The sequence below is a fragment of the Microcaecilia unicolor genome, chromosome 2, assembly GCF_901765095.1.
Source record: "Microcaecilia unicolor chromosome 2, aMicUni1.1, whole genome shotgun sequence".
NCBI lineage: Eukaryota > Metazoa > Chordata > Amphibia > Gymnophiona > Siphonopidae > Microcaecilia > Microcaecilia unicolor.
Window position 1 is genome coordinate 225,296,897 of NC_044032.1, and position 15,953 is coordinate 225,312,849.

The 15,953-nt window shown below is 44.1% G+C and overlaps 1 protein-coding gene across 1 annotated transcript in view; it reads right to left on the reverse strand.

Annotated features, from left to right (window-relative positions):
• Nucleotides 1-15,953, reverse strand: part of LOC115463333 (thioredoxin-like) — a 64,044-nt gene that overhangs the window by 4,373 nt on the left and 43,718 nt on the right. Inside the window, exon 3 of the mRNA XM_030193740.1 lies at nt 7,198-7,257. Within this exon, the coding sequence (XP_030049600.1) occupies nt 7,198-7,257 (60 nt within the window). The remainder of the gene's footprint in view (nt 1-7,197; nt 7,258-15,953) is intronic.

Below are 15,953 nucleotides of genomic sequence, written 5' to 3' on the forward strand. Positions count from 1 at the left end.
GTTCATAAATAGTGTCTCATAAAAGATGCAAATTAGCCATAAACCATTGTTTCCTCCTTGGTATTTTCTTAGAGGCTATATTTAGTGATGCTAACGTATTAAAAGCTGTCTGCAATGACCCATTTCAGGCCTCTACCTGATCTTCTAAAAAGAGTGTTGTGAACTGTTCAAGGGATAAGTTAAGGTGTTACTAAGAGTCAATATGCAGGGAACATAACTACAGCAACATTTTCCTTTCATATATGGAAGGGTTGCTGTAGTAATATTACTACTCCATCTGATTATTTTTTTTATAGTAACAGAGAGAGTGCTGTTACTTTTCCCATATTTTAAACATCTTTCAGGAGGCATGGGCAGAGATGGCTGTGCTCAGCTGTCTCAAGGGCTCTTTTTATGTTTTGCCTTGAGCAAAAACTTTTCAAAATAAGCTCCACTACTTAGTTCTAGGATAAACAGCATAAAATGTATTGTATGTTTTTGGGATCTTGCCAGGTACTAATGATCTGAATTGGCCACTGTTAGAACCAGGATACTGGGTTGATGGACATTCGGTCTGTCCCAGTATGGCAACGCTTAAGTTCTTATGTACATACACACTATTTAGGGACTTTGCTTTAAGTTTTGTTTCCCTTATATATCTCCTAATTTTTTTCAATTACGCTCCCTCCTTTGTATTGTAGTCTAACAAGGGGTTTTGTCTGTTTTTTCTTTGATGTTTTTTCTTACGTCTATATACGTCCATGTTTCTTAAGAAAGTGTGATACTTGTGAATTATTGTTATAAACTTAATAAAAGAATAAAAAATATATGTAGTAGGGGTGGGGAGGGACCATATGGCTACCTAGATGTTCTCACATACCATACCATGCACATTTTATTTATTTGAAAACAATTATCCACACTATTGACAATTCTAGGTGGTGCTCACAGAACCAAATCAATCTACTAGCAACAATATTATCTTATATACTTTAAATAAAAACATACTCAAATTACAAAAGATGACACAACGCTGATCCATAAATCACTTTCCAAAATAAATTAGGTCCCTAATTTCAGCCAAGTAGACAGCTATTAAACAAATGCCTAACTATAAATGGTCTTCAGCTTTTTTCCTAAACACAAGGGGCCCGATATTCAGCGGGTGGTGGGCAATGCATTTGCTGTCCACCGCTGGTGTTAAACCCGAATATTCAATGCCAGGCCAATTCTGGTGACCAGCATTGAACATCCAGGTTTATTTTGGCTGCTAAAACATTACTATCTAAAAATAAGGAACTTATTCAAAACCAGAGTCAGTTTAAACAAATAGCAACATAAGACTCCAGAACGTATCAAAACCTTTTTTATTGACAATTAATGTCAATCAACCATACCAAACAACATATAATACACACTTACTTCACTCAAACACATGCATACTCCAGCCACCCGTGAATATTCATGATAATAGTACAAAACATTATACAGATCTCATAAACTGCAGCAAATTATTGCTAACAGATGCATTGCAAACATGTCAACTTGAAACTTGTCAACTTAATAAAAGAGTCCACAGTCCACACTAGTTCTGTAAACTTGAACCTGCGTGTACAATATATCATTTGTCCTTAGTTGACTAAAATGAACTTAATACAATGCTGCACCATATGCGTACACTGTATGAATATTCTTCAAACAGCAATGATGTTCCAAATTGGTGAAAAATGTCACTGAGAATACCAAAAACCCAAAATTGGGTTGGCTGGGGAAATGCATCCGTAATTGTAATCATCAAACCGCCGGTTCCCCCAACATTAACCAGCTATGTCGATATTCAGCGCTAGCCAGTTAACTTTATAGCAGTCAAAGATAGGCCTTTAAGTGGCCTATTTTGACCGCTCAACATAGCCAGTTTGGTGCTGAATATCTGCACATTACTGGCTATGTCACGCGATATAGCCAGTTAGCAGCCAGCCGCTAACCAGGATATTCAGCGGGAGATAACCAGTTATCTTCCACTGAATATCCACAGTTAGGAGTTTAAACGCTATTTAACCGGCCAGGAGCCAGTCCTGGATGATTAAATAGTTTTGAATATCGAGGGGTTGGCCACTGGTCTTAATTCTCAATTCATTTGGAAGAGTGCTATAAAAAAACAAACTTCTAACAGCGACAGTCCGGGCAACAGATACACTGAAGGGATACCCATTACATTTCCATTAATTGGCTGTAGATTTTTAGAACAGTGCTAACATGCTGCACAGCTTTGATCTTCAAGGCTTTATAAAGCAAAATAAATATTTTGAACTTGCATCACCACTAAATGAGAAGCCAATACAGTGAGTACAAAACTGGTGAACTATGAGCCAGTGGCGTAGCTACGTGGGGCCTGAGGGGGCCGGGGCCCCCGCAGATTCACCCCAGGACCCCCCTCCCGGCGAACCCGCCCCCGCCGCCGCCTACCTTTACTTTTGCTGGCGGGGGATCCCACTCCCCGCCAGCCGACGTCTTCTCAGTCCTTCCTGCACTTCAATTTGTTTGCTGACTACGTGCAGGACGTCAGACTCAGAGAACAGTTCTGTTCTCTGAGTCTGACGTACTGCACGTACAACGTGCAGGACGTCAGCAAACAAATTGAAGAGCGGGAAGCGACTAAGAAGAAGACGTCGGCTGGCGGGGAGTGGGATCCCCCGCCAGCAAAAGTAAAGGTAGGATGCAGCGGCGGCGGGTTCGCGGCGGGAGGGGGGGCGGCAATGTCGGCGGTGGGGGGGCGGCGCCGGGGGGAGGGCTAAAATGTGCCCCCTCCCCCCGGGCTCGGACCCCTCTCCCACGGAAGGCTGGCTACGCCCCTGCTATGAGCTATGTATTGAGCTCTGTTTAACACTTAAGCAGCAGTAATCTGTATGACCTGCAATGCTCACAACACAGAATCAGACAGGCCTGAATAAAACAGACTTACAACAATCAAAACCAATAACATGAGGGCCTGAAGCACTGTGCAAAATTCATCACATGAAAGAAAAAGCTTACAACTGAGACCTAAACACAGCTTACAGAAACATTCTTAACAAATCTGCACTTGTAAAAAAAGAGCAGGGTCCAAATAACCTCCAGCTGGAAAAAGGCAGAAATAGCTTAAGGTAAAGTTCTGACAACCAACATTGACTTGGGTTTACTGATAGTATAGATTAACTTGAAAACAAACATCCAGTTCTTAATAGCAGTTGTACTGTTCATGTAAATGCATCTTCCAGAGTGAAGGTTACAGGGATGAAAAACTGAATACTGTCAGCATACAAATGATAATTCACATCTTATTCAGAAAGCTTCTTACAGATGGGGCATATCTATCTATATCTAGTAGCAGATAGCCAGTATCAGAACCCCACGTAATATACTGCAGGCCATTCCTGCAACAGCACACCTCCCTGACATCCCTGCCTGACAGAAATAACCAGTCAAGTATCTGATCCCCATCCGCCCCCTCTACAGTTGTCTCTCTTCAGCAAGCCCCCCCCCCCCCCCACCACCACCACAATCAGGTCCTCTTTCCCCAGCCTTCCACATCTGTATCTCATTTCAGTCCTCCCCATACCCTCGCAAGCCAACATCAGCTCCCCAATAACTCAGCTCCACCCCTAAAAGGCAAACCCCTCACCCAATCCTCATCCACCCCTAACCCTCCAACCCCCACCAAAACTCACCCAGGGATCGTCCACAGCTTGGCTGGTGGTGCTGGGCAGCAGCTGCCCTCTGCTGCTGCTTGGATCGGCACCATCCCTCAAAACGGTGCCTCTGCCCTTAGCAGCAGTCTCAAGACTACTGTTAGGAGGCATCCTTTCCAATACCTTATAAGGAAACGATGCCCCCAGGTGTAGTCTTGTGAGACGTACTGCTATGGGCAGAGGTGACATTTTGAGGGATGGCGCTGAGCTGAGCAACAGTGGAGGAGGATGGCTGCCACCCAATACTACTTGCCAGGCTTTGGATGATCCCTAAATGGTACAATTACTGCACTGGAAATTAAAATTGATGATTAACTATGGTACCTAAAATCTCCCAAATGTGACAATCTCTGGGAAAAGGTGACTAAAGTCACCAGAAACAAAAAATAAGGTTTTAATGATTTCTGTAAAGCAAACAATTTATAATACAACAATGTAAACTTCATCTTTTCATGTGAAAAAAATAAAAAAGTTACAGAAGTTCAAACATGTAACTTTTGAGACAAAGTTTATGAACCCATAACATGAAAATCGCTCATTCTTAACTTTTTGGATCTGCTACTTTAGTCACCTTTTCCCAGAGACTGTCACAAACAGTAAAAACACCTTTTTAGGGTCTGCCAGATTCAACAGCTGCAGCTATACTTAGAGAACAAACCTTCTTATTATGGCATATGAAATGATTTTAACCCGTTTAGATTATTGAAATACTTGCAAGGTGTACCTAAGAATAAGCTAAAATGTCTACTTCTTCAAAACACAGCGTCTCAGCGTTTTCCCTTGAACCTGTATTCAGCAAAACGTGGTTTATTCTGAAGTATACATACCAGGAGGTCCTGCTCCATTTGGATCCATTATTAAGTATCCAAGAAATCTGTAGTTTAAATTTGGCATGCTCGATTTTCTGATATGTTGGTTAAATGGGTTCTTTTTGTCAATTTAAAGGGAGTGCAATTATTAGAACTAATGCAATTTTGAGCCTGATATCCGTTGCTGTGAGGCTATATATGACGGTCTTTGTGCTCTGAGCACTCCCCTTATTACCTTAACCTACTGGGTTTGATTTTGTTACTGATATTTTTGAAAAAGTTGCTCAGTGAATTATGATATTTCAGTGAATATAATCAGAAAAATAAATCAAGGGTATGCCCTTGAACCTGCATACAGTAGGCTCCTGAATGATTTGTACCCATTCAACAGCAAACATTGCCTGAAGGAAGTCATCGCAAAGCAAAGGCAGAGGTGAAGAACAAGCAAACTAAAGTCAGAATCGCCAAGAAAAATTCTGTTTCTACCATCAACCTATGATGCCAGCAATGTCTTTATCACCGGTGAACCATTTCCAGTGAACCAACTAGGGGGACAATAAACCAAACACCCACTTACCAATAAGCACATTTGATACTGATATTCAAAAGTGCTAGCACTCAGCTTGAGGGAACACAGCCAGAAAATACCTGACCTGAAGATACCTACTGCACTTTGCAGGCTCATGAATACATTTAATTAGTATCTTACTAGAGAAGATGATAAAGCATCTCATGGTAGCTCTTCATGCAATCCAGTAGCATGAGAGTTCCTGACAAAACTAGAAAGAATTCACTCCTCCTTGCCCTCACCCACTTGAACTCAACATGGCCTGCCACTAACGAAAGGACGCAAGAAGAGTCTGCTGCTCCAGCAGACCAAAAATACCACCCCTGTTGATCATGAAATGCAACTGCAGCCACCTAAGTCAAGAAGATACCATAGAGGGGCATAATCGAACGGCGCCGGCGAAATAGATTGCCGGTGATCTATTTTGGCGGCGCCACAACAGTTGGCCAGAACCGTATTATCGAAAAAGATGGCCGGCCATCTTTTTTTTCGATAATACGGTTTAGCCCGGTCAAATGCCAGAGTTCGCCAGGTTTGAGATGGCCAGTTTTGTTTTTCAGCGATAATGGAAAAAAATGCCAGCCATCTCAAACCCGGCGCAATCCAAGGCATTTGGTCGTGGGAGGAGCCAGCATTTGTAGTGCACTGGTCCCCCTGACATGCCAAGACACCAACCGGGCACCCTAGGGGGCACTTCTAAAAATGTTTAAAAAATACACAATAGCTCCCAGGTGCATAGCTCCCTTACCTTGGGTGCTGAGCCCCCCAAATCCCCCACAAACCCACTCCCCACAACTCTACACCATTACCATAGCCCTTATGGGTGAAGGGGGGCACCTACATGTGGGTACAGTGGGTTTGGGGGGGGGTTTGGAGGGCTCAACACTTAGCACCACAAGTGTAATAGGTAGGGTGGGGGATGGACCTGGGTCTGCCTGCCTGGAATGCACTGCACCCATTAAAACTGCTCCAGGGACTTGCATACTGCTGTCAGGGAGCTAGGTATGACATTTGAGGCTGGCAAAAAAAGTTTTCATTTTTATTTTTTTAGTGTGGGAGGAGGTTGGTGACCACTGGGGGAGTATGGGGAGGTCATCCCCAATTCCCTCCGGTGGTCATCTGGTGAGTTGGGGCACCTTTTTGATGCTTGGTCGTGAAAATAAAAGGACCAAGTAAACCCGGCGAAATACTGATTAACGCCGCTTTTATTTTCCATTATCCACGAAAGCCGTCCATCTGGTAGCCACGCCCATGCCCGCCCATGTCCCGCCTTCGCTACGCTGCCAACACGCCCCCTTGAACTTTCAATGGCTCAGCGACGGGAAAGCAGCGATGGTGTCAAAAAAGCACCTTTCGATTACACCGATTTCGCTGCTTTTGAGAGATCGCTGGCCATCTCCCGATTTATGTCGGAAGATCGCCAGCGATCACTTTCAAAAATAAGCCTGATAGTCAACTGGCAGTTACGAAATGTCAGAAACCTACAGTACAAATGACTGGCAGAGTTACACAGAAAGGTTATGCTGCCACTGAATGGAGACCCCAGTGAGCATAGGAGTTAATAGATTGTTAGCCCAGTGTGTAACTATGTTGAAGTGGAAGCATAACTTCAGCCAGTCCCATGGAAATGTTTGAACTGAACCTGACAATGGAACAAAGACTGGCACTGGAAAATAAAAAGAGAAAACTGTATTTTATTTTGTTTCAACCAGGCCTTTAATGGAAGAAGTAACTAACTTGTTAGTCTCACTCACATACACAAGGAGTGACACGGGCTGCACATAATGCAGCAGGACATGTTTATCCACTCCTACCCTAGCTGAGATAATACTAATCCATCTCTGACCTCATGTGTAACTTTCTTTAAATTAATCACCTTACTTTCTAACTCTTCTTACTCTCTTACCTATCTATATGTTCCATCTTTGCTTTACCCTTCACTATCAGTTAAAATGTTCTATTACGTATTGTGTTGACATTGTAAATATTTTTATTGCTGTTAATTGCCTATTGCTCATGTTTGATCTATTCTTACTGTACACTGCCTTGAGTGAATTCCTTCAAAAAGGCAATAAATAAATCCTAATAAATAAATAAACTTTTAATAGCTTACCACTGAGTCAGTCACGTCAACTTTGAGGAACTGTACATCACAATGTTCTGCGCACAGCTCCTACAAAAAAAGCAAACAAAAAAAAAGAGCAAGTTGAAAAAGTGCACACTTCTAGAGCAACATTTTAGAAAGGATTTATAAATTGGAACTGAGCAATCCCGGTCAGGACATCTTGAGTTCCGTATGTATTTTAGAACAGGATCTGCCAACATAGAGCCTGTTGTAAAATACATGAAGAAATGAATACCAATGCACCCTTGTACATACGACAGATGCATCCATTTTAGAATCATAAATGTCTAAATACCAATGGGACAACACAGGCACTTAAACGTTTATGTGCTGGCACACACATGCTTATGAAATAGCAACATAGGAGGGCAATTTTCAGCCAGTGGCAGTCAGTGTTTTTTTTTTTTAATGCTGACCGCCGCTGCCAAAATTATACCCACGGATTCAATGTCAGACCACGTCTGGGTACCTGCATTAAATATCCAGGTATGTGCAGCCAGATGGCACTTAACGTGCCGATATATTCAGCCCTTATCTTGTTTAGTTAAAGTGGACAAAGATAGAACTGCTATTTATACCGTCCTATTTGCTGGTTAACTTAACAGGTTAAGGGCTGAGTAATCGGCATGTATCTGGTTAAGTTTCAACTCTGCCCCGACTCTGTACCCAGACTGCACACAAAATAACTGGTTTTAACTTTAGTGGTTAGAGGAGATATTCAGCAGCACTATCCAAGCAGGGGCATATCTGGAGTCCGGTGGTAGGGGGGGCCAGAGCCAGAGGGAGGGGGCACATTTTATCCCCCCCCCCCCCCCCGCCGCCACCGACTCTCTCTACCCCCCTCCTGCCGTCAACCCTCCCCCGCTGCTTACCTTTGATGGCGGGGGGCCCCAACCCCCGCCAGCCGAGGTCCGCTTCCTCCTGACTTTAAAAATATTTCTTCCGCTGTTGAATCCAGTTCGGAGTCTGACGTTGCAGCACATTGTATGCACGTGCTGCGACGTCAGGTCAGACTCCGAACTGGATTCAATCAACAGCGTTACTTACAGCATGGCCACGGAGGAGTCGGACGAAGAAGAAATATGAAGACTTCGGGTCAGCTGGCAGGGGTTGGGGTCCCCCGCCAGCGGAAGAAATATTTTTAAAGGCAGGAGGAAGCGGACCTTGGCTGGTGGGGGTTGGGGCCCCCCACCAGCAAAGGTAAGCAGCGGGGGAGGGTTGATGGCGGGAGGGGGGGCCAGGGCGAAATCTGCGGGGGCCCAGGCCCCTGTGGCCCCACACAGATATGTCCCTGTATCCAAGTACCACTGAATATTCCCTCGGGACATGCTCAGCACCAGTTATTTATTTATTAGGATTTATTTACCGCCTTTTTGAAGGAATTCACTCAAGGTGGTGTACAGTAAGAATAGGTCAAACATGAGCAATAGGCAGGCAAGAGGTTCTCTTACCCAATCTGATTAACTGGCTTTCAATATTGATGCCATAGACCTTTTTGTGCCGGAATATACACATTTAGGTCAGCAGGTTTAGAAACATAGGCATGTATTTTTCACAAAGCTGTCATAAATCCCAGTATGCCTTGCCACTTTCGCTTTTGGGGAGAGCATCAACCACTGAAGGATTAAGGAGAAGACTTCCTCTAATCCAGCCAATGGAGTGCTACTTGTCGCATGCATGTTTCTAAAAACTGACGTCCTAGGTGGCAGGTGTAAATCCTAGAATTGATCTTTTTCCCGTACAAACAGAACACAAGCCCTCGCAGACTTGAAAACACACAGAAAACAGCGAAGGTGACTCAAGAAATGTGTAGGCTATGCTCTCGGACTGTAAAAGTTTATTGCCCAACAACAAAGACTCGACACAGCCGTGTTTCGGCCAACTGGCCTTCCTCGGGAGTCTCCTAATGCTGTCTGTATGATAATGAAAACGCTGCAAGAGTATATGTTGAAGAATCCTACAATCCATCATTGGCATTAGGCTTAGCAGGAAGTACTACATGCCGTCAATATATACTCAACCACCAATCACTCTCCAGACTAACAGCAAGATGTATATGGCTTTTCAGACTTTTAGACGCCGAGTACATTGTCTACACATTTGAGTCACCTTCACTGTTTTCTGTGTGTTGACAAGCATTCTTCTTCCGAAATGGGGAATATAAGTTTATTTTTAAGGCTCATTCTAGCCCCCAAATATGCCCAGACTGCTTTCTGGATTTTTAGACATGTACCGTATATCCTGGCTTTGTAAAATTGAGAATTAGCTGTTTATGCAATATAAAATGTCTAAATGCTGGTTTATGGATGTATCAAACCAAAATAGCACTTCTACAATACACACACTAGCATGACAAGATGATGCATTTCTCCTTCCACCGTTTGGTAATGGCATGCATGTCTACTCACGGACTGGGTGTGAAAATACACGGTAAAGTGTGTTTCATCAGGGCGGCAAGGTCAGTATAAGGTATGTGTCTTTGCTGTATGTCTACTAAAGGGCACTAGGAAATGGACTTAATGCATGCTAACGCAGGATTTTCCCACATGCTAAGCCCATTTCTAGTATGCCAAGGATGTAGTGCATTATTTTCTTTTATCAGGTCGTGAACCAAAGTTTGCATTAGCACGCATTACACTAAATATAAGTTCAGGTGCACAGCAGCACTCTGGTCAGACCTAATATTCACTGCCAATGTTGGCAGCATGGGACCTACACACTCAAATTTCTAGCTGACAGAATACAATTTCAAAGTGGAAAAGGGAGGGTATGTAAGACTGCATAGGCACTCTATGACCTTACCTTCTCTCTCGCTGCTACCGTTGCCAGGCCCACTGTCTTGCCAGGTCTGTGGCAGTACTAAAAGCAATGTGAAGATCTGCAGGACCATTTTCCTGTGCACGCCGCCACTAGCTCTGCCAGTTACACCCCCTCTAATATAAACTTTCTGCATTAGAGGGGTGTAATCAGCACAGCTAGCAGGGGCACACACAGGAAAATGGTCCAACACATCTTAAACATTTTTTTTAGAACTGATACGGCTGACCTGGGATAAATGCAAGAGGGTTAGCAGAAGGGAGGGGAAAGAGAGAAAGAAAGGGGATAATGCTGGATGGGGGGGGGGGGGGGCGGAGAAACAGAGAGATGGGGTAATGCTGGATGGAGAGCAGACAGAGCGAGAGAGAGAGACAGGGTAATTCTGGAAGAGGAAAACAGATAGAGAGAGACGGGGTGATGCTGATTTTGCATGGCAGGAGGAGAAGAAGAGAAATGTTGCATGGCGGATGGGGGGGAAAGAGAGAAAGAAAGAGAGAGGAGATGCTGTATGGCAGGGGGAGAAATCAAAGGTAAATGAAAGAATGGAGAATAAAAGGAAGGGGAATGGGAGGGCCTGGGTGAGGCCTTTCTATTAAGATTTCTCTCATGCATGTTCATTGGGGATGTCCTTGGAATGTGGTCTGCTTGCAGCCCTTGAGGGTTGAACATGGACAAGCCTGTTCTGGGCAGTCTCTTGTTCCAAAGTAGTGATGTAAGAGTGTTTATATTGCTCTGCTTTGTAAAGTTCTTGCCTGTTTGGGAGTCCAGCACCAGGGCTGCAGAGAGACCAAGCTGGTCCTGGGGCAAAAAATCTTGAGGGCGGCTCAGGCCTCCCACCTGAGACCCCTCAACTGGCTTACTGCTTGTTATCTCCTGCTTTTGTGTGCCAGGTTATCTTGTTAACGTTGCTCTGCCTGCCATGGGTCCTTCTTCTTTTTGCATCCCCTCCCGCCTATGCGGAAATAGGAAGTACTTCACATAGGAGACAGGATGTGGCCAGCAGAGCAGAGTTAATGCGATAATCTGGCTTTGTCAGCATTTGCCACGTGGCTTAGTATACAGAGAGGGAGGGGGGGGGGGGGGGTAAATGACCAGACCACAAAGGTAGAAAAAATAAATTTACTTTTAATTTAGGGTGAAGTAGTGTGGAAGCAGCGTTCCTGACTTGAGGAAAGAGGTTTTGACCTCTGAAAGCTAGTCAAACAAAAAAAAGAAAAAGTATTGAATTAGTCCACTAATAAAGCAACACCATATTTTCCACTTTTTGTTGCATTTGTGTTAATTAGTCTTCACAGTACAGGGGGACATGCAACACCAATGGTCTTTCACTGGTGTTGCACTGTATGCATCCTAGGGGTTTGGTTTAATTTTTGAATGTATATTTCTATTTTCAGTTTGTGTTTACTAATTCTATACTTGGTGAGGATTTATCTGGATTCTCTATATGTGACAAAGATATTAAATGTCTTTGAAGGATTGATCTGTACTAATCTGGCTTATTTAGTTTTGCCAATAGGTGTATTATTCACTGCAATGTTTATAGTGCTGCCTTTTCCTAGATAGGCCCTTGTTGTGCGACTCCTAAAATAGTATGGTAGAATTGCCTTATAGGTCTTGAGTGACTTTCAGGGTTTGTATTGATTCGTGATATTCCTGGTAATAGATTTTGAATCTGGATTTAGCTCACATTTTTCTTAGCAGTAAGTCAAGGTGAGTTATATTCAGGTACAAGAGGTATTTTCCTGTTCCTGGAAGGCTTATAGTCTAAGTTAGCACATGAGGCAATAGAGAATTAAGGGTGTGAAGCACAAAGCTTACAGAGGTTGCAATGTTTGCTTTAGACCAGTTGTAGTCAGTCTAAAGCAAACATTATTTAGCGTCTAATTGCACAAAGGGGTTTTCTGTGGCTTTAAACCATATACAGCAGGGAGTAGGAAGGGAAGGCTCCTCCAAGAAACCGGGGAAGACGTATATTGTAAATCAAACCTTTATTCCAAATTACATAGTGAAAAACTCGACTCAACACAGCTGTGTTTCGGCACTAAAAAGCGCCTTCCTCAGGAGTCTTATAGTGTACAGCTGATTTTGTATATTCTATTATCTGTGATATATTGGTGTTACGTAATACCGGATATAGGTATTTTATCCGATGTCTCTGCTGAAAGAAACCTCCGTTATGTGTTGATTGCTCCAGCACTTCTCTTCAAATGCCATAGCAGCTACTGAGAATCCCATGCAGCTGTATTACAACAAGATCATTAGTATTATAATGAGCATTCCATGCGATTCACAGAAAGGAGTGCCTATGTTTACTGAGCAAATTTTTCTGACAGGTCTGGAGCTGTCCTTGTGTGAGGGCGACTTTGCCCTTTGCCCACCAGCAGCAGAATGAACAGGCTGCTCTCCACTGATTTAATTGGTCCCGGAATCCTAGAGCCACAAATTTCTGCAAACCGCTTCCCCAGTTTAATCTTTGGTCTGTTACAAGTCCTTCTTTTCAAACACTCCTTTTAAATGAGTCCTTTATTTTCTTTGAACCCTCACTGTACCCTGAAAGCTAAAATGGAGAGCACTGACTTCAAAAGAAAGTCGAGTCAAACAATAAAGATGAACGGCGGAGGTGGTCCCTCTTCACAAAAGTGGTGATAGGGAAGTAGCTGGAAACTACAGGCCGGTAAGCCTCACTTCGGTTATTGGAAAAGTAATGGAAGCGATGCTGAAGGAAAGGATAGTGAATTTCCTGGAAGCCAATAAGTTGCAAGATCCGAGACAACATGGTTTTACCAAAGGGAAATCGTGCCAAACGAATCTCATTGAGTTTTTTGATTGGGTGACAGGAGAATTGAATCAGGGACGAGCTATGGACGTAATCTACTTAGATTTCAGCAAAGCTTTTGACACGGTTCCCCACAGGAGGCTTTTAAATAAACTGGATGGGCTGAAGATAGGACCTAAAGTGGTGAACTGGATTAGGAACTGGTTGACGGACAGACGCCAGAGGGTGGTGGTGAATGGAGTTAGCTCGGAGGAGGGAAAGGTGAGTAGTGGAGTGCCTCAAGGATCGGTGCTAGGGCCGATTCTGTTCAATATATTTGTGAGTGACATTGCCGAAGGGTTAGAAGGTAAAGTTTGCCTATTTGCGGATGATACTAAGATCTGTAACAGAGTGGACACCCCGGAGGGAGTGGAAAACATGAAAAAGGATTTGAAGAAGCTAGAACAATGGTCTAAGGTCTGGCAATTAAAATTCAATGCGAAGAAATGCAAAGTGATGCACTTAGGGAATACAAATCCACGGGAGACGTATGTGTTAGGTGGCGAGAGTCTGATAGGTTCAGACGGGGAGAGGGACCTTGGGGTGATAGTATCTGAGGATTTGAAGGTGACGAAACAGTGTGACAAGGCGGTGGCTGTATCTAGAAGGTTGTTGGGCTGTATAGAGAGAGGTGTGACCAGCAGAAGAAAGGGGGTGTTGATGCCTCTGTATAAGTCATTGGTGAGGCCCCATCTAGAGTATTGTGTTCAGTTTTGGAGGCCGTATCTTGCTAAGTATGTAAAAAGAATCGAAGCGGTGCAAAGAAAAGCTATGAGAATGGTATGGGATTTGCGTAACAAGACGTATGAGGAGAAACTTGCTGACCTGAACATGTATACCCTGGAGGAAAGGAGAAACAGGGGTGATATGATACAGACGTTCAAATATTTGAAAGGTATTAATCCGCAAACGAACCTTTTCCGGAGATACGAAGGCGGTAGAACGAGAGGACATGAAATGAGATTGAAGGGGGGCAGACTCAAGAAAAATGTCAGGAAGTATTTCTTCACGGAGAGAGTGGTGGATGCTTGGAATGCCCTCCCGCGGGAGGTGGTGGAGAGGAAAACGGTAACGGAATTCAAACATGCGTGGGATAAACATAAAGGAATCCTGTTCAGAAGGAAAGGATCCTCAGGAGCGTAACCGAGATTGGATAGCAGAGCCGGTAGTGGGAGGTGGGGCTGGAGGTTGGGAGGCGGGGATAGTGCGGGGCAGACTTATACGGTCTGTGCCAGAGCCAGTGGTGGGAGGCGGGACTGGAGATTGGGAGGCAGGGATAGCGCTGGGCAGACTTATACGGTCTGTGCCAGAGCCGGTGGTGGGAGGCGGGGATAGTGCTGGGCAGACTTATACGGTCTATGCCAGAGCCGGTGGTTGGGAGGCAGGGCTAGTGCTGGGCAGACTTATACGGTCTGTGCCCTGAAGAGCACAGGTACAAATCAAAGTAGGGTATACACAAAAGTAGCACACATGAGTTGTCTTGTTGGGCAGACTGGATGGACCGTGCAGGTCTTTTTCTGCCGTCATCTACTATGTTACTATGTTTCCACAGCAGTTAAACAAACAAACACAGAGTGGAAGGAAACAGTTCCAAGAACTACCAGAAGTTCAATATCTTAAAAATATAAAAATGTTATTCTCCAATAAAAGTTATATAAACAGTCCACACCAAACACAGACCGTGTTTCAGCAATGTGGCTTCCTCAGGGGTCACAACTTTGTTGGAATAGAAAAAACGGAGAATAACCGCAGTATCAGCAGATCACCCAACAGTCAGCGAAAAGCAGATCAGTGTTTGTGTCCAAAAAGACTAAAGGAATGCACATTGCCGAAACATGGTCCATGTTGGGACTGGACTGTATACAACTTTTATTGGACAATACATTTTTATTTCTTGAAGATATTGGACTTCTGGTAGTTCTTGGAACTGTCTCCTTCCACTCTGTGTTTGTTTGTTTGTTTCAACAAAATAGACATGGGCAGGGGCCAATCCCAGGATTCTGCAGACACCAGTAAGGAGGGTCTGAACCTGGGATCCTGGAAACGGTGGCAAGATGAACCCCAGATTTAGAAACATAGAAACATGAAGGCAGATAAAGGCCATATGACCCATCCAGTCTGCCCATCCTCTGTAACCCCTAATTCTTCCTGTTCCTAAGCGACCCCACATGCTTATCCCATGCCTTTTTAAATTCTGGAACAGTCCTCGACTCCACCACCTCCACCGGGAGGCCATTCCATGCCTCCTCCACCACCCTTTCTGTGAAATAATCCTTAGGTTACTCCTAAGCCTATTCCCTCTTAACTTTGTCATATGCCCCCTCATTCCAGAGCTCTCCTTCATTTGAAAAAGGCTCTCTTCCTGTACATAAATGCCCTTGAGATATTTAAACATTTCTATCATGTCTCCTCTCTCCCTGCGTATACATGTTGAGGTTCATAAGCCTGTCCCTATAATTTCTGCATTCAAGACCATTTACTAATTTCGTAGCCGCCCTCTGGACCGACCCCATCCTGTTTATATCTTTCCAAAGGTGCAGTCTCCAGAACTGCACGCAGTACTCCAAATGAGGCCTCACCAGAGACTTATACAAGGGCACTATCACCTCCTTTTTCCTGCTGGTCATGCCTCTCTTTATGCACCCAAGCATCCTTCTGGCTTTGGCTGTCGCTTTTTCTACCTGTTTGAAAGCTTTAAGGTCATCAGACACAATCACCCCCAAGTCCCGCTCTTCCTTCACACACTGAAGCACTTCACCCAGTATACTGTACTGTTCCCTCGGATTTTTGTGACCCAAGTGCATGACCCTGTATTTTTTAGGATTAAACCTTAGTTGCCAAATATCGGTACATTCCTCTAGCTTCGCTAGGTCCTTCCTCATGTCATTCACACCGTCCAGGATATCCACCCTGTTGCAGAGTTTAGTATCATCCGCAAAGAGACAAACCTTACCAGACAGCCCCTCCGCAATATCGCTCACAAAGATGTTAAAAGTTGCCAAATATCGGTCCATTCCTCTAGCTTTGCTAGGTCCTTCCTCATGTCATTCACGCCCTCCAGGGTGTCCACCCTGTTGCAGAGTTTAGTATCATCCACAAACAGACAAACCTT